Source organism: Brachyistius frenatus, unplaced genomic scaffold, assembly GCF_029030835.1.
Source record: "Brachyistius frenatus isolate BFR_SWC_R1_liver_20210118 unplaced genomic scaffold, ASM2903083v1 Contig_76, whole genome shotgun sequence".
Taxonomy (NCBI): domain Eukaryota; kingdom Metazoa; phylum Chordata; class Actinopteri; family Embiotocidae; genus Brachyistius; species Brachyistius frenatus.
Window position 1 is genome coordinate 1,250,006 of NW_027210675.1, and position 19,457 is coordinate 1,269,462.

The 19,457-nt window shown below is 43.7% G+C and overlaps 1 protein-coding gene across 3 annotated transcripts; it reads left to right on the forward strand.

Moving 5' to 3' along the window:
* Window positions 1-792: 792 nt before the first annotated feature.
* Window positions 793-17,284, forward strand: syt14b (synaptotagmin XIVb). 3 transcript variants are annotated; one of them, XM_069708554.1, is made up of 9 exons: window positions 793-814; window positions 4,085-4,132; window positions 7,718-7,864; window positions 11,008-11,139; window positions 12,184-12,443; window positions 12,855-13,292; window positions 13,508-13,688; window positions 14,223-14,279; window positions 15,417-17,284. In XM_069708554.1, exons 1-9 carry the CDS (start codon window positions 802-804, stop codon window positions 15,731-15,733), a joined length of 1,593 nt encoding a protein of 530 aa, XP_069564655.1. In that variant the 5' UTR covers window positions 793-801; the 3' UTR covers window positions 15,734-17,284. The 3 variants fall into 3 exon arrangements, with proteins under 3 accessions (XP_069564655.1, XP_069564653.1, XP_069564654.1); XM_069708552.1 differs by lacking the exons at window positions 793-814; window positions 4,085-4,132; window positions 7,718-7,864 and adding an exon at window positions 9,775-10,788; XM_069708553.1 differs by lacking the exons at window positions 793-814; window positions 4,085-4,132; window positions 7,718-7,864; window positions 14,223-14,279 and adding an exon at window positions 9,775-10,788 and having other exon boundaries at window positions 15,533-17,284.
* The last annotated feature ends 2,173 nt before the right edge of the window (window positions 17,285-19,457 follow it).

A 19,457-nucleotide genomic window follows, 5' to 3' on the forward strand; every position in this document is an offset into this window, starting at 1 on the left:
AAGATGTCTGGAGAGGAGCATGAGGGACAAAATCAGGACCATCCTTGCGCAACCCCTCCCGTCCCGTCCGAGGCCGAGCCGTGGCACATGGGGGGCATCCGAGCCACTGGTAGGGGAGGCTGCGGCTCAGGTGGTGGAGCGGGTTGACCACCGAGTGGCTCAATCCCTGGGTCCTCCTGTCCACATGCTAAACTGTCCTCGGGCAAGACACTGAACCCCGGAGCTTCCCCTGATGGCAGGTGAGCACCTTGCATGGCAGCCCTGCCACCACTGGTGTGAGAATGGGAGGCACATTTAAAGTACTTTGAGAACAATAAAATTAAAAAATATAGCAGAAAATTAACTTCAGCCACAAGCTCAACTGTGTTGACAGCCGTCAGGCCGTACAGCAGCACCATATTTTCACGCGCGCATTTGTTTATTGCTTGTTAATATATTCTATTTTGCACTTGAGTATATTTTATTTCTTACTTTTTACATTGTATAATCATAATTTGCCCGTTTTATTGAACCGTACATTATTTTTGTATTATTTTCTCGCTATTTTATCCATATTTTAGACATGTTTTCTGTCTGCTGCAGTTACACCCAAATTCTTCCTTCTAAATTTCCCTTTCTAAAAATCGTTGTCTTATCTCTTATCTGAAGTGTGTAATATATGTGTTTAATATCAATTTGGACACGGAGCTCCTCTTGAAATATCAACGCTTACACAACCTTAAACACACAAACTGGTATGAATGACCTCCCTCCTCCATCACACCCCCCCCCTACAGTTGGTAGAGTCCGGGACGGAGCATCATGGCGATTGACGGTAGGTGCTCGGTCTCAGGTGTCCTACGGGACTCATGTGAAACTTTACGCGGAGCAGAATGAGAGCGATGCTTAAACGATTATTTAGTATTTACCGAGTCTGTTATTGTTGTTTATTTTAGATCAGAATTTTTTTTTTTTTTTTTTTTTTCTGTATTCACGCCGTCAGTACCGCAGTGCTCCGGAGCTGGGACAGCTCACTGGCAGCGCGGGGCCGATGCCGAGTTGCGGACACCCGCACTGATGCAGGACGGTTTGATCCCTTCATTTCACGGGATGCGCGCTCGAAGTTGATGCGCAAGTGAACGGAGGCGCAGACAGTCCCGGTGCGTTGATTGGCCGGATCACGTTGTAATATCGGTGGCGAAATCATCGATTTAAAGGCGCACCGGGGACCGCGTAGCGATTGATCGAAATGTTTGAACCGAAAATACCAGCCGACTACTTTGTTTTGCTACAGTTGAAGAACTACGTCACTTGGCGGGTGGCCATTGTGTCATAAAGCCGATCAGCTGCGATCGATCTTCTATTTCCAGGAGGCACGTTGCTGTCGACATTCTCCCTTAACGTTAATGGTTTGACGCGTGTCGCGGACATCGCAGCCTTCGCGTTGACGCGTAAGTGTCTCCTCGAGGTTCCGGTGAAAGTCACCGGGATACATCGGTGAGTAGGCGCGTGCGTCGCCCCGTCCGGTCGCGGACCCCGTTACCTATCGTGTCACGTGCAGCCATGCGTGCAGCGGCGTTTGTTGATACGACATGACACCTGAGAGAGGTGGTGCAGCAGTTTAATAGAGAGCTGTCAGCAGTGCCTCGCCACGGGCTCCACGGGGTTACGGGGGGGGCATGGGAATTTAATTTCGTCCAGATGATACACGCGAATGAATAGTTCACTGTTACTCCTCTTGAGTCCGACACGAGGAAGGTTGCAACTAAGGATTATTTTCATTACGATAAATCTGACGATTATTTGAGCAGTTGTGTGGTCTTTATGTTACCTGTGTTTCCCAAAACAACAGGTGCAGCATTAATAGACCTATGTTTCTGTTTTATCCAGGCCGACGATCCATTCAGTTTGTTATCATGGAGGACTAAAAGGACCAGCACATATTGACGTTTAAGAAACTGGAATAAAAATAATTTCAGCATTTTCATTAAGAAATGACTCAAAACGATCAATTAAACAATTAACAGTATAGTTATCTGCCAACCTTTGGTTTGAGATATTTAAAAAGGTTTTGACTAGTTGTGAGGGTATACATCGATGTCATAGGGGCCTCCCATGTGTTGCACTTCAGAATGGGACTCTTTCATTTTAGTCTACCGGCATAAACCAGTTTACAAACAGGTCTGTTACTTGTCATGGTCAGTCGCACTAAACAGCGCTGAAAGAATTAAAAGTGCAAATAGAAAACAATCTAAAACTATTCTGTTAAAAGTAAAAGTTGCGCTTTAAAAATGTGACTAACAACCACAGAATTTACTTCAAGTATCCAAAGTAAAAAATACTCTCTATCCCGTTATTCTATCTTACACAAGTTATTTTTGTAATACACATATGACTGAAGTAAAGGACTCTCAAAACATCAACTTCTCCTGTTCCTGTGAAAAGTCGTCTGGTAAAGTTACCTGTTATTTTAAGGTGAGCGGTGATTAAGAATTGCTTCATTCTGGAAATAGTTTCGTCTCCAGTAATATCCAACAGAGAGCGTCTGTTCTATTAAGTCAATTAGTCCACAGAGAGTCCGTCTGCTGGGTGATAAAAGACAAGTCTGCCTCAGAGCTTTCTCTTTGCTCTGGCATCAAGTCAGTGCCTCACACCACCTGCAGCACCCAATCCTATCTGTGAATGAAGCGGTACAACATACAGTAACAGTAAAGTTTTTCAAATATGATAAAGGGGAGTCTCGTGGGAGTAAAAAAAAAAAAAAAAAATCGCTTCACTAGTTTAAAGTAAGTGTGGTACAGGTTAGCGAATGTAATTTACTTCCACAGTTTTTCTGTTTCTCAATCCTCCCAAATTCAGAGCCAAGATGAGCTCCTAACTGTCGACATTCGACACTGATGTGTTGAGCCAGAAGAGATAATGTGTGAATGAGTGTGTGTGTTTAAATGTATAAGCCTGTGGGTGTGTGAGTGTGAGAAAGCGATATGAGAGTTGGTATCCTTCATTAACGTAAGCCTCAGAGGGATTATACATAAGAAGCAGGTAATATCTTATTAACCTGTAATAAAATGTCCCATTGTGTCAGTAAAAATGATAAAACCTGAAACATATTTCCGTGTAATGTAAAAAGAAAAAAGCTGATATTATTGGTGAAAGCTGACAAAGCATACTTTGAGCGTGTTCATTGATCATATTGACAATGTTCCAGTAATAATCAGACACCTGTTACCAGGGTTTTAGCTACCAGTGAGGACACACAAAGCATGTTGTTATTTTTTTTTTTTACATCGTCAAACATCAAAAAGCATACATATAGCCTAATTTATTGTGTGATTTAATCATTTTTAGATTCCTGGTTACACTGAGGTATTAGTTACCTTATGAAAAAAACGCATGGAAGTAATAATAACCGCTTTTAATATGATGTACATCATCTGGTTTTAGAACAGTTTGATTTTAAAAACGCGTTCCTTTGTCATGGCCAATACTGTTATAGTTTATAGCAGTAGTAACCTATTTATAATTTAGCCTTCAATGTGCGTTATAAAATAAGGGGATAGTACAACATTTGTCTTTTCTTGCTAAGAGTCAGATGAGAAAAATGATACCGTTTATGTGTTAAATATGAAGCTAAAGCCATGAAATGGTTATAAGCTAAAGCAAGCCTGGTTCTGTCCAGAGGTTTCAAAATGTTCCCGCCGCCACCTGTAGAGCTGACTAATTAACATAGAAATATTTAGTCTGTTTATCCTGCAGTTTAAAAAGAAAAAAAGCATTAGTTGTTTTGTACACTAATTCTTGGCTAAGAGAAGTGGTAGCAGTAATTATTGAAGTAGGCCAAGCTCACCGGCTTCTGAACCCGGCTCGACAGAAATAACAATTCGTGTTCAACTCTCCACATGAAAAGCAAATGGGAATATTTTAAAATTACCCCAACTGTGATTTTCTTTCTCTCTCAGTGGGTTTTTAGCTAATCAGCTTTATGTTTGCTGACATGTACATCTGCCAGCTCATTTAGCCAGAGGACGGAGCATATGTCTCCACAGTGCATGGATTCATGCTTGAACCTCTGACTCCCAGCTTTTCATCTCTCTCTTTCTCCCAGGAGGGGGGAGGAACTGTGGTGTTCATGAACTCATCTGTGCCAGACGAGGTAAGACCGACCAGTGTGTCCTCATAAGCATATAAAAGCATGTGTGCGCGCATTGTTGTAGCCTGTTTGGTTGCGTTGGGAAGATTGGTAAGTCCAAATAATACAGTATGTATCCCGGGCACTCCACCTCCCTGTGTCCTGAAGTTTTACTGAAGTATGCTGTCCAGATGGGTTTTTTTTTTTTATACGGACCTCAGAAAGCATAATGTGAATTATGGATGCCATATCAAGTTTCAGATCACGACAGCAAAAGAAGGCAGCTGTGTGTTCATGATTTATTCAGTGTGGAGGTTTTGTTTCCTATCAGAGGTCCATGTGTAAGCAACATTTTCAGATTGCCTGCACATTTTAAACAAGCATGCCTGATAAACTACAGCCAAGAACTGTAAGTGAACTGGTTTTAAAGCTTAAAAATAAATAAATCATTGTATGAAGGAGTTCACAAAGATGAGCACAATGAGGAAACGTTTGTCAATCTGTGTCTCAATAATGTAGAAATATGACAGAATAATTCGTTTCTATTTTACACTTTTCATAGAAACCAGCTCATCTTTCTCTGAGGTTATTATGCGTTTGCTTGTTTCCCATTTGAATGGTTCACTGGCTGCCTTTTTATGTTTGTTAGTCAGTTTACTGGAGTCATTACCTCGCGGAAAAAAAAAAAGAAAATAAGCACTGAACCCGGAGGCTCAGTTCAGAGTCCCGAGTTTAGCCTCGGTTCACACGTAGATTTATTCTGTTTTTTTTTTTCTTGTTTATTCTGTTCAGACACAAATTGCACATGCAAACACTCAGACAAGAGTGAAAGAGGGGAGTTAAAAAGAAAATCCACTTTAATCTTCTCTGCAGTCAAGAGAGACCTTAGACTTTACTGAGAGTGATGGGTGTTATATAAAAAAAAATTTAAAAAAAGAAGAAGGGGCTGAAGTGTTTCATAGGCCGGCTTGCTACACCGCTCCACTTTCCAGTGTACATTGATGCAGGAGTCAGGTTATCTCAGGTGTTTAAATTATTCAGGTGTCGTTGACATTTACAGAGCAGGGCCATGTATGAGGTGTCATCACAGCCCGGGGCACAGGGCCATAAGCTGTTCATTTTCGACAGACGGATGCTGTGCCCATGGCTGCAGAGGTCATTGTGGCTCAATCGACACCACTGTCAGCAGTGAGAGTTGATACGTAAGCCTGGCAAGCGCTGGACCGGACTAAGTGTAAGGGATTTATTACATGTCGGATTACTTCGGAGCAGGACAACTTTGTTTTTTTCCTTCTCTTAGATCATTTACTATCTATAGCTGCAGAAGTACTTGGTAGTGGTGCTTTTTGGGAACAGCTGGCTTTAAAGAGGATATTCATTTAGTGAAGGTAAGCCTCTGCTGCTGCTCTCTTATCGACTTCTCTTGCCATTCTTGGGAGTTTAGTGTTCCTCATTTTGGCAGTGTGCAGCAGGCAGCGCTCGTCGTCAGGCTGCAGTGGTCTACGTCTGTTGCCATGGTGAAGCAATTTTGTCAAACAAGTTCAATCTGTAGTCAGAAAGTTTGAAAAAGTATGCCTCTGTTTTCCTCTCCATCTGTATCTTTTGTGCGCTCAGGAAAGAATCTAGTTTTCACACTGCCGATCAATTTCATCAGCGAGTGGTGACAGTTGCTTCGGGTATGAGCACCTGCTACATGCAGACACGCTGCAACTCTAACGCTCTGTCTGCTCGGCACGAAATGCAATATTACGGAATATTAAAAAATTAAAAAAAAATCCTCACAACCATGAAGCTGACATTTTGCGAGAAAAATGACTAAAATCAAGATTTTAAATCAAATCAAGCTGTTTCAGCTCCAGATGTATCGTTTTATATTCAACCAGATCCACCACACTGACATTATAAATCAAGAATAAAATTGCCGGTAAGAATTATGCAAGTTGTAATACAGAAACGCTTAAAGCTGCACTGATAGATATTGTAAACAATGTATTAAAATGGCGTCGTGTGACTTAAAGGGTGGTTGTTTTTAAATCATGAATTTCCACCAACTTTGCAGTTCCCTCTGCTTTACGGCGCACTTTAGTGGCTTTCAGCTCGATGCTTTTATTTTTACCGCACGCAGCTTCGCTGTTTCGGTTCAGTCTCGTCGCTTTTGCGTGATTTACTGACACAGCGGGGAAACAAAAGAAATCCTCTTTATGTCTCGTGCAGCGCCCCAAACGGCAGCTGGTGAACATAAAGAAAGATTCAGCATCCAAAGAGTTAGCTCCTTCGCTCAGGCCATTTCAACATGACTCTAAATGAATATTAATATAGTAATATTGATATTAAAATATCAAAATGAAAACGCTTCAATGAGACAAGCCAATATAAGGTAAGACGAGGGAAGTTAACGTTGGCTCAGTTGACGTTAGCTGTGACTGCAGGAGTGTGAACTTTCCCAGGTTCAGTTCAGCTCGGTCTACTGTGTAGAAACACGACGCTGCGGCTGTGTTAATTGTGAATGGGGCGTTTTCTGACGTTTCTAACTTAAAAAGTAAAGTTAGGAAACTACTCCAGGTACTAAACTAACTAGCCAGACATGGTAATGATTGCAGCACACATTAACGGGAAAACCCTGTTTAATTTCCTTCCATATTCTTTTGAAAAAGTAAAAAAAGAAAAACAAAACTTGACCCTCCACACTCTTTGTGTACTATTATGACCTCCTGCAGCCGTGGATGTGGAAAAAGCCTTTAAGCTCGGTGCCTCTATAAAGTACCGAGGGATTGGTTCCTTGATATGCCCACATAGGTCGTGGATGAAACTGTATCATGGCTGCGTTCTGCTCCTCTGGTAGTTAAACTGAAAACTCGGATACCTCATATCACGCAGCCTCACCTGCAGTGTCCTTTATCCTACAAGCTGCCCTTTCCACGGAGGCATTTGCTCTTTCGAAATGCCGTTCATGCTTCATTGTCCACCTGCGCCCCCCTTTTCTTCAGCTATTACACTGGTGTATCCGTGCGGTAGCCTATTAAGTTCAGGCGCAGTCGGGTTTTTCTGGGTTTACTGAGTCTTCGTTTCAGTTACATCCAGTCCCTTTGAGGCTCTCATAAAAATAGCACAAGGCTGCATGGTTACATGAAGTATGGTTGGCCTACATACAGTGCTGTAGATTATATCTGCTCCGCCTTTGAAGTGGAAGACAATACCGACTGCTCAAAAGTACGATAGCTCATGCTTCCTTTTCCGAGCCCAAATTTGAGGAGTTTCATTTCGACGTAAGATTTCTATCGTCAAACTGAATTATTTGTGGTATCAAATGTGTTATTTACAGATCTCTAAGTGTTTTGTTCAAGATCTATTTTTCTTCTTTTTTCTTTTTTTTACCTTGCAGCCATCTGCGTGTGTTTTTATTTATAGCCGTTCGGATATTTTTTTTCTGCAAAACAAAAAAAGATATAGTTTGGTTTGGAAACTTAACTGTTAAATACCTCCATAATTAGAGTTACTCATGTTCGTCTATGTCTAATTTTTTTGTTTTTCTCTTTTCCTGTCTGTCTTTACCCCCCCACCTCCCTCTCCTCCCCCTATTATTTTCGCTCTTCTTCTTCTCCTCCTCAGTCTCTCCTGAGCTTCTGGGTGTCCTGTCTTCCATTGCGGCCTTCATGGCGTTGATGGCTCTGTTTTTTCTTTACCTCAGCAACAAGCTGTCAGTGGCGAGTCCTGACGATCTGTCACATCTCAGTGGCTATAAGAACGACAAGCCAGGTACTCAACACACTTCATACATTTACCACACTGGCTGCACTTGCACACACTTTGGGATGATTAGTGGCTCTGTTGTGGTTTTGAACCTCACGCACATGTCCCATAAGGAAGAGGAGCGCTTGATGTGCACACGCCACGCTTGTAGGCTGAAAAACTGTCGATGTATACCGTACACCCAAACAATCTTTCTCTGTCATCGACTGAGACAGCAGTTCTCCGGAAACAAAAGCTACAGGATCTCTTGATGTGGCCTCAGTTTACCATTTGATTTCTTATCCTGACATGTTTTGGCAAATAAGCCTTCATCAGAGTACCACAACACTTGGCCAGGTATGTAGGTACAAACTTTGGTTAACACTACAAACAAGATAGATAGATAGATAGATAGATAGATAGATAGATAGATAGATAGATAGATAGATAGATAGATAGATAGATAGATAGATAGATAGATAGATAGATAGATAGATAGATAGATAGATAGATAGATAGATAGATAGATAGATAGATAGATAGATAGATAGATAGATAGATAGATAGATAGATAGATAGATAGATAGATAGATAGATAGATAGATAGATAGATAGATAGATAGATAGATAGATAGATAGATAGATAGATAGATAGATAGATAGATAGATAGATAGATAGATAGATAGATAGATAGATAGATAGATAGATAGATAGATAGATAGATAGATAGATAGATAGATAGATAGATAGATAGATAGATAGATAGATAGATAGATAGATAGATAGATAGATAGATAGATAGATAGATAGATAGATAGATAGATAGATAGATAGATAGATAGATAGATAGATAGATAGATAGATAGATAGATAGATAGATAGATAGATAGATAGATAGATAGATAGATAGATAGATAGATAGATAGATAGATAGATAGATAGATAGATAGATAGATAGATAGATAGATAGATAGATAGATAGATAGATAGATAGATAGATAGATAGATAGATAGATAGATAGATAGATAGATAGATAGATAGATAGATAGATAGATAGATAGATAGATAGATAGATAGATACTTTATTAATCCCTCAGAGGGAAATATTTATATTAGACAGTTGCCTTCAGTGTGGGGTGTGATGTCATGACTGTATGTTTGTGTCCTGTATGTTATGTGTGGTCGTATAGGACTCTACAGCTGCATAATGTTTCTGCTTGATCGTGTGTTTATGTTTTATTAATAATTGAGAGTCTACACGTCTAATGTGTTTTATTCTACTAATAAACTTGAATAACGTTACAGCCACCAGTGCTGCTGTTTCCACAGGTAGTTTGCCTGACTGCAGCACAACTGATGCAACGTGATTCAAATCATAAGCTCCTTCTACAACAGGCCAGGTGCTTCTTTTACCGTCCAATTAGATCAGCTGACCGATCAATAAACATTCTGATCAAAGCGGTGCGATGGAAGGATACACTTTCTATTCCTTGCTTCAAGCTCCTGTCTCCTTTCTCCCACTTTTAATGATTGGAACATCCTCGGTGATGGTGGACATTATGATCACTTAACCGGTCACAGGCTGGAGGATGAAGGGGAGAGGAAGCGCGGAGGGATAATTTGCAGAATGGAAAAGCAGCGGGGTCTAAATGAGGTCAGAGTTAACACTGAGGGAAAACATGGAGGATAAGAATGAAATGTGTAGAAACTGAGATAAGGGGCTGAACAGTTTTCAGATTTCCTTTTCGCGTTCGGAGCGCTGACATCCCAGTTCATAAATTAAAACACCTTTTTATTGCGGTTGCTTTGGAAAAGCCTTTGTACAATGTCTGAGCATGAGACACGAGACAGGCATGATTTTGTGTGTCTCTCAGCTCACGGTGTGATGCTGGCACCGCATCCCGCGAACAACCACATGTCCGTGTCGGCGCCTCTGTACGAGCTAATCTAGCGGTCAGCGCGGCGACGGGATCCCCGGCTGAGAGATGGCCTTCTTCAAGAGCTTCCAGCAGAACCTGCCATCTGTCAACATTACCTCCATCTTGGACTCGGTCACCAGTCGCGTGGACGACCTGGCCAACGCTGTCAGCGACGCCACTTACGCTGTCAGCGACCAGCTGACTGAGCAGGTCACGACTATCATCAACAAGGTGCAGGACGAGGAGGATGGGGAAAACAGCGGCAGCCAGGAAGCTGGTCAGGCCCCCGCCGCACAGGAAGGCAAGGCCGGCCATAAAAGCATGTGGCAAATGCCCAAAGACTCCGAGGCCGGTAACGCGGGCTCCAAAAACAACCAAACCGGTGACACAACTCAGGCAGAGTGCGCGGCGAACCAGATGGAGTGGGAATGGAGGGACGGATGCTGGAGAGTTAAAAAGACAGAAGCTGAGTTAGCAGAGGAGGAGAAGAGGAAGAAAGAGGAGAAGGAGGTGCAGGAGAGGAGAGAGCAGAGGAGGAAAGAAAGGAGAGAGAGGCAGCTGGAGAAAGAAGCCGAGTCCATCAGGGACAGAGACGAGTCCCAAGAGGGAGCGAAAGAGGGGGAGCTTGATGCTGTCGAGAAAACAGATGCCAGCCGTGGACAAGACGGAAAGGCAAGTGACAACGGAGACCGATCAGCTGCTCAGCAAAGAGGCGACGGACGTGATAAAACTCCCAATTCACCTGGCGATGAAACCAAAAGCGCGACGACGAAACAGAAAGAGCAAAAAGATGATGGAGAAGAAGAGGAGGAGATGGAGGACGACCCGGATAGGGAGGGAGACAATGAGGAAGAGGCAGAGCTTTCCAGATCATCCTCCAAAATGAAAAAGAAAAAGTCAGACAAGAAGAAGGGGAAAGGTGCGAAGGAGGGTGCGAAGGAGAGTTCGAAGGAGGCGGAAAAAGCTTCGAATGGGGATAAAAAGAAGGAGAAAGGCAAGAAAAGCAAGAAGAAAAAGAAAGGAGAGCAAGGTTAGAGGGTGTGCTGCTTCTCTTTCGACACCACTCTCTGGATCTTCTCATGTTTTCACCCTCAAATTCAACTTCTCCGAGTGTTGTGTGCCAGTTTCAGCTGCTCTGCGTCTTAAACTCTCACACTTCTTACTTTTTAAAATCTTGCTGCACACGTGACATTCGGGAGATAAACCGAGGCTATTGTTTTGAACTGGAGTGTCCATGTGTCCCGTGCAGAGGGGGTTTTGTCAGACAGTGAGGAGGACAGAGGCGCCGAGGCCCAGCAGGACACTACTTCTGCGTGGAGGAGCAAACGCAAACAGTCCGCTGAGCAGGGAGGATACAGCAGCGAGGCCTCCAGCGAACGGGGTGAGAAAACACACACACACACACACACACACACACACACACACACACACACACACACACACACACACACACACACACACACACACACACACACACACACACACACACACACACACACGGTGTAGAACATGTTCTGCATCCAGGATGGAGTATGCTGGCATATTATGGATGATGAAATAAGAGCAGTAAATATTCAAATACCATGAAACGTTTCTTCGTTGAGCCTCACTTCAGCGATTTTGGATCATGTTGAAAGTTTCTGGAGAATTGGTTTTTCGCTATACTTCTCAAATTAACGACAAATTTCCATCACGGAGGAAAAAAGAAAAAAAAAAAAGCCTTTCGGTGTATATCCTTAATTCCTTTCTTTCCAAGAGATAGAAAATAAGATGTAAGGCACTGAGATAATGGAATATAAATTTGATTATCCATTCTGAATAAATCCGCGGGAAACTTCTAGCTTGGCTGATATATATATATATATATATTGTTTAATACGTACAAAAACCAAAGTTTAAAGACAAGCTGTGGTTTTATGGACAAATTCCTCGTTTAAATGTGCTGGTAACCGGATTTTCCAGTTGTCATGATAAGCTAAGCTAACTGGCTGCCAGCATATTTACACTGAACAGACACAAAAGCGGTTTTAATCTTCTAATCTAACCGTCGGCAAGAAAAAAAAAAAAAAAAACCACTTGATTAATATTAGATTGCGCAATAACATATTTTACAGAGATTTTTTTTTTTTCATGAATCATTTCAGTATTGTATAGAGTAAATCAATTCGTCCCAAGATGCCGTATTTTTTTTTTTTTTTTTTTTAATGGTCGCATTAATAAATGAATCGACATCTTTCGAGTCTGGAATTTAAATTAACAGCGCGGCTGTGTACAGGCAGACTCAAAAGCCGACACCGTTCGACTGTACGCCGCGTGCCTGATGAGCATCTCTGCAGAGCACGCAGTACGTCTCCGGCTCCGCTCCCTCCGTGTCGCATTTACTCCTTCTGCAAACCCCCTCTCTCGTCACTGTCGTTGCGAGCAGGCGACAGCGTCCGCGGGATGAAGAGAGATCCCTCCCTCGGCGAGCTCCGGCCTCCTCCGTACCAGGACGAGGGCCCCGGGGCCCGCGCGCCGTCTCGACGCCGCTCCGAGCGAGGGGTCGGCGGGGGGTCGTCCCCGCCGCGCTGCGACAGCCCCCGCTGCTCCAGCGAGGCCAGCGCGGACCAGGACACCGAGAGCTACCTCAACAAAGGCTGCGAGGAGGACATACCCAGCGACAGCACCGCCGTTCTGGGCCCGGAGGTGAGACCGAGCTTACCGCGTCTCCGGCGCGCGTTGCTTCAGTGGCGGGGTCAGCTGCAGTTCGGCCTGCAGTTTTCGGGTCATCTTAACTCGCTGGCGTGGGCGATCAGCACGTATCGGAGATGAAAGTGATTCTTGTCTAACTTAATTTTCTGATATGAAATGCGCACATAATTCAAATTATATTGTCTATTTTTTTCATGAAAAATGGAGGTATTTTTTTTTTAGGGTTTTCTTTGAATGTTACAAAAAGCTCAGAAACTTCCGAATGTGTCGATATATAAAATGGGAGATTAAACAAACAAAAAAATGAAGTTTTGTATTTTGTGTTTTTACTCAAACAGTCGTATTGCCGGAGAGCGAATACAAACCAGTTTTTTGTTGTTGTTGTTGCTTTTCTTACATATTCAGGACGGTTCTGGCCCTCAGCTGCCCACAGCCTACGAGCCGGAGCCCCTCGCCCAATACGGCACGCTGGACGTCGCCTTCGAGTACGACTCCAGCGAGCAGTGGTTGGCCGTCACGGTCACCGCGGCGACCGACATCCCCGCTCTCAAACAGACGGGCAACATCTCGTGGCAGGTCCACCTGGTCCTGCTGCCTACCAAGAAGCAGCGGGCCAAGACCGGCGTGCAGAAGGGCCCGTGTCCCGTCTTCACGGAGACATTCAAGTTCTCCAGGGTGGAGCAGGAGGCCCTCGGCGACTACGCCGTTCGCTTCCGCCTGTACAGCGTCAGGCGGATGAAAAAGGAGAAGGTCCTGGGAGAGAAGGTGTTCTACCTGACTAAGCTCAACTTGCAGGGCAAAATAGCTCTGCCTGTCACCCTGGAGCCCGGCTCTGAACTTACAGTGAGAACACGTTGTGAAGTTATATGTCCCACTGCGCACAGTTTAGTCGAAGCAACTGTACACCTTGTTCCACTTTCACTTTTTCCATCGTTACAAATATTTGGATTTATCTTCATTACAGCTGCATCTTGCAACTATTTCCGAGATGAATTCTTCCATCATTAGCTGTTGTTTCCTTCCCTCTGAACGACTCCGTCTGTGTTTGGTCCTGCCAGGGTTGCGGCTCTGTGGTGAGTGTGTCTCGCAGTGCGGGAGCTCTGTCCTACCGCTCCACCGAGGACTCTTCCATGCCGGAGATCCTCCTGGGTCTCATCTACAACTCTGCCACAGGACGCCTGTCGGCCGAGGTTATCCAGGGAAGCCACTTCAAAACCACAGCGTCTGATAAACCCGTCAGTGAGTACAAGAGCCGCCGCGTTAAAGCCTTTACGTCTCGGGTTTTTGTGCGAGCCGGGAGTTGGAGGTGCTGAGCGACGCTGTACATTTTCTCCTCCGTAAAATTCTCCCTTGTTAATGCCCCTTCCCCGAATGGGTGCTGATACATCTGGCAGTTGTTTTGGCAAAGCAGATGGGCGAGGCTCCCAGCAGCACGCACACAAAAACAAACTGTGCATCACTACGTTTAAATGTTTCCTGGCAACAGCGCTTACTTTTTAATAACCTGAGCTATTGAAGCCAGGATGCTGAAGCAACTGCTGCTTGTCAGAGTTCCCATGAAGGCTGACCTTCAGCTGTATATCACGATCTTTAAACTGCTTCCTTTCTTCCTTCTTCTTTCCAACGCTGTGTGTGCCGTTGTGTGTGTGTGTGTGTGTGTGTGTGTGTGTGTGTGTGTGTGTGTGTGTGTGTGTGTGTGTGTGTGTGTGTGTGTGTGTGTGTGTGTGTGTGTGTGTGTGTGTGTGTGTGTGTGTGTGTGTGTCCCCGCCGCAGATGGTCTGTTTTGTTGTGTCAAACACTTCGTAGGGGGACAGCTTTATATCATGAGAGGTAAGACAACAGAGGATTTGTGAGTTTGGGCCATACGGGTTTGAAATACAGTATTTTAAAGGACGTGTACAGTACATTTCAAAGACCAAAAATTCAATATATATATCAATCAAAAACATTAACGAATGTCTCACCCCAATTACAGAAGTACATAGTTTTCACTTCCTGTAATGTAATCTAGAAATGTGGATCATGTTGGATTTTTTTTTTTACCCAGATTATGATGTTCTTAGCCCTAGAGGCAAAGTTCCACATTTTATAAAATGTTCATATTTGATTTCTTGTCGAGATATGGACTCAATACCACTCCAACATCTGTGTATTATTTATAAAGCTAGAGCAGTGAAATAGTTATCTTAGTTTAGCACAGACTTTAAAGCAGGTTATCTTAAAAAAAAAAAAAAAAAAAAAGACATCTGTAAAAGTTCTTTTACATCATTTGTGTTTTATTTGCTTGGCGGGTTTTGAAGAATCCATTACTGAGATTTGTGCTGCCACCTGCCCACAAAAAGCTAGTTAAAAACTTAGACGGCAGCGAGACTCTAGAGAAAATGAATGTTCCCTTGTTTATTGAAATACAAGCTCCTACTGAAAACTTTCCATCTAATTTTTTAGTGCTGCGAGTGTCATGAACAAAATTTACTTCGGTCGCATTGATGTAGCAGTAAAAAAGAAGATGTACATGTCGAGAACAAAATTATATCTAATATGTTTAAATCATATTTTTGGAATTTATATGAACGGGCTCTTTAGTCCTTTCTTTGATCAGTACAGTTATAATTTTTCTTTTATCCTTTTGTTGTTTGTCTTCATATTTCCACTTTCACTTATTTCTCTTTATATTTCGAATTTCTTATTTACTGAATTATTCTTACATTTATTCCTCTACATATTTCCACTTTTTTTTTTTTAAATGCCGATTTATTCTTTTTTCTGACCCTCCTATGACTCCGGGCCAAGAAAGAAAATGACAGTGTTCTTGTTCTTGTTGTTTTTTTTTTTTAATTTTTTAATTTTTTTTTAAAGTAAAACTATTAAAAAAAAAACACTGCTATTATGGTCTGCGATGTTTGCTGCAGTGCTTTCTCCCCCCCACTTGATGGCACTGCCTCACTGCTCTGCCACACCTCCTTTCAGACACCTACGTGAAGCTGACCATGCTGGACTCTAAGGGGAAAGAGATGTCCAAGTGTAAGACGGCCGTGTGCCGCGGTCAGCCCAACCCCACCTACAAGGAGACATTTATGTTCCAGGTGGCGCTCTTCCAGCTCTCCGAGGTGTCACTGGTGGTGTCTGTGTTCTGCCGCCGGAGCAGCATGAGGCCCAGGGAGAAGCTGGGCTGGGTCTCCCTGGGCCTCAACAGCACCAGCGAGGACCAGCAGGCCCACTGGACAGAGATGAGAGAGGCGGAGGGACAGCAGATCTGCCACTGGCACACGCTCACCGACACATAGGAGGATGATTTAGGGAGACAGCAAGAGCATTCCCTGGGGTTCGTGGGAGAGCAGGAAGCACCTCGTGAGAAGTGCGCCGCCGTGTGTGTTGCATACAGGTATGAGGACGGGCCTCGGCTCCCGGTCGTCACTGCCAGACTGCGTGGATGCCCTTTAATCTGCCACTTCTCTGCGAGGCAGACAAGACTGACTTTACTGGAGGAGCTGCGATCTCCGGCTGCCGCCTTTAGAAAAGAAAAAAAAAAAAAAAAAAGGCAACGGCGCGCTGAGAATGAACGACGGTTCAGGAGGAAAACGGTTTGTTTTCCAGCGATTCGGCTCGCGGTAAAATCTGCATGTACACGAACTGTTTACAGGACGATGTTAATACACTTACAAACATTTTCCGGACCAAAGAGCTCGGTCCAGGACCATCCGACTCCTTCCCTATTCCTTCCGGGCTCCTCTGGACTTCAGCTGCCACCAGCATACCAGACATTTCTCTACATCAGTCGAAGCCACAGATGAAAGAGAAATGCGATGAGAAGACTGTTATAAAGGGCCTACAACATGCTGCAACTATGCTTACAAGCTATGCTTTGTACAGTTTGTTTACATTCATATGACATTATGCAAGATCCATTCTTCGCTTTCCTTTAATCAGTCAGAGTTTACCAGTTTTATGGGTGTCTTTGGAGTCTATGTTACACAAAGGCAGATTTAGTTGTTTTTTTTTCTTTTTAATATCGTGGTCTTGCATAACTCAATACACTATGCATCTGACGCCACTTTAAACAAGAGGAATGCAATTCTTCCTTGTGTTCGCCGAGTCTCCTACAGAATTGGACACAGCTCTGCATGCCTCTGGTATCAAAGAGCAGCTTCCTCTCCAGTGTAATACAGATTGAGCCTGTTTCACCATTCAGCCTTCTGACAACTCAGCCATGTTCATTCATGTAGAAACACGGTGCTTCCCGCTGAGGAGGAGGAATATGCAAGAAGCCCGCGCGGGCCGGTAAACCTGGCTTTCTCTGCGACGCGGCGCCGACGACAGCCTCGGCCGTGTTCGCTGCGAACCGACTTGGGAGAGCAGAAACAAAACCGCAGGAAGGACATGAATCATATTTTCTCATTTCGAGTGGCTGGAAATGTGCTGTTGAATAAAGGCTAAAATAAATGTAATTGTTTAGGACTGTGAGAAATCCGGTGGTACCTGACAGATCTTCATCTGGAACGAAGCCAGTTTTAAACTCTCATCTGAAAGAGCAGCTGTGAGTCAGAAAATCCCCCAAAAGGCTGCCGAAGACTCCGCAGCCACACCCGCCTTTCAGTGACCTGAATGAAACCCTCTCCCCTCTGTCTGCTGGCCGAAGCTGAGGGTGTGGGATGCATTTTTCTTTCTCCCCATCCCAGTGATGTCAGATTCTAACCATTCATGTGGGTAACGGCTGCTGCAACTGCACCGCTTCCCTTCAGTTCTCCTGCTTGTACAAATTCTTACCGAGTTAAATTATATTCAAAGAAAGATTACTTTGCAGGATTTCTCTTTCCTTCCTACCAGATTCATAATTATATATATATATTTATTTTTTTTACTGCAGAAAGGGAAATATCAGCCACTGGAGCGCTTTTATCACAAGTTTGGTTTGAATTTTGTTTTAAGTACAGTTTGTTCATAACCAGCACTGAAAACGATTATTGTGGACTTTCCTGCGGAGAGTTAGCTTACATGTCGGTAAAGCAATTTTTGAATTGAGGCTCGCCTAAAGACTAGGAACAGAGGGAAACAACTCCCCTTAACGGAGTCCAAATCCAACTACCCCGCACTTCTAAAGCTTTTTATCCGATTTGTTGTTTTTCACGTAACGATTTTTTTTTTTTTTTTGCGTCGGGTTACGTCCTGAAGTATTTCTTGGCCACGACAAGTATCTTCCTTGAATCTCCTCTGATTGCCTGGCAACCAGTCCCAAGTCAAGAAATAGTCCGGTCCACACATGGGACTACCATGACGGCCACGTAAACCGGGGAATTCCCGTTTTCACACTTTGTTTTTTTTTTTATGGAAGAAACAAACAGGATGTGACTTGTTCAGTCCTGAGATTTATATCTACTGGCAGCCTAATCAGTTATTTTCCCACGTAGTTACAATTAATTACAAGTTACAATCTCATAGATTTCCATTTCTTTTGTCTTTGGCGACACCTATGGCGATGAGTGGTAATTGCAGCTTTGCTTTTGGACTTCACTTTCCAGAGATCCAAGCAGTGATGTCAGTCAGTTGGCAGATACCACACGGACTACGCTATAGACGGTTTATGAAAAAAAAAAAATGGACGTAGCCTCCCGGACGTCATTCATAGGTTTCCTGAGGAGCAGATTCGTAACTCGGTGTGGGTGTGGGGGGCTTTTTTTTTTTTTTTTTGGCAATGCCTTACTCCTGTCTAATCCTAAAATGGGCAAAGAGGTGGTGCGTGGGTGGAGCAGAGGCCACCAAATAAAAATCTTTTTTGCTGAAACCAACATGCTGTCTGTTTGGCTCTGGCTGACAAGTCCATGGCTGAAACTCACAGGCAGCTATCCAACTATCATGGCTCCCACCTGTCACTCAAAGCAGCCCCACCCTCGAGTATTCTCAACTTAGGGCGAGTTGTATATAAATTCACCCCTCGTAAAGTTGTTAGGAACAGGCACATTATCTACAGAGACCAAAATCATTTTTATACCAGGCTGTAAACATTATTTCTTCCCGTAGTTGAGAATTTTAACTTTTTGTGGGTTTTGACTCACTTTTGGAGCCTCAAGTGGTCGCTGGAGGAACTGCAGCCGGTTGATGATTTTCCTCGGGGGTCGTCGCCGCCACAGCTCCGTATACATTAATGCAAATAAAAGGTGTTCCATCCCAGTCACCATTGTGTTAGTTCATTCAGCAATAGTGACTGAAAAGACGTTAATTTAAAATAGATATCTTTTGAGATTGTGACTATAATGCTAAGGTAACCGGAAGCTGGCTATGGCTTCTGTACAGGCCGTTTTAAAAAGCTAACATTACCTCTCCACTGGAGAGCAAATAAACAATCATTTTCCCCCAAAGTGTCCCGATCCGCTCTTCTAGTGTCAAGACACACCAATACACAATGTGCAGGAACGACAGTTGCACGAATGAGGACATGAGTCGGGTCATGTTTTTCTTTAACAATGTTGAGAGCCTTTATTTCCATTCATCTGGCCTTCAATGGTATGTTTGACGCTGTCGTCAGTCATCAGTCTGGTACAGCGCGAGCAGCGGTGCAGGTGGCCGGAGCCTCGCCCACGGTTGTGGATCCGACCCAGGAGCACATAGCAGAGTGACTGTGGCCTTCCAGGCAAACGTAACCTGCTCTGAGCCACGGAAAACCAGCTGTGCCACATATCCCCGAGGGGACGGGGGACGGGGGACGGGACACCACAGGGACGGGAGGAATACCAGCTGACCTGAGCTATGCCCCAAGGACTGCTTGAGACTCAGCCAGGCAATTATGAGGCCTCCGGAGCGCCAATAAAAGTGTTCAGATGTGACGAGGAGGTTAGGAGCTAAAGCTTTGTTTTTGTTTTTTTCCAAGTTTGGTGGAACAACGGAGTCAAATTTGGACCTTTTATTTGTATTTTTTTTTTTTTTTATTGTATTGGACTTTACCAAACACTAATCAGGAATCTGGCTCCTCGTTTATCCTTCTTTGGTAAACACGTCTGTTCCAATATTTTTATG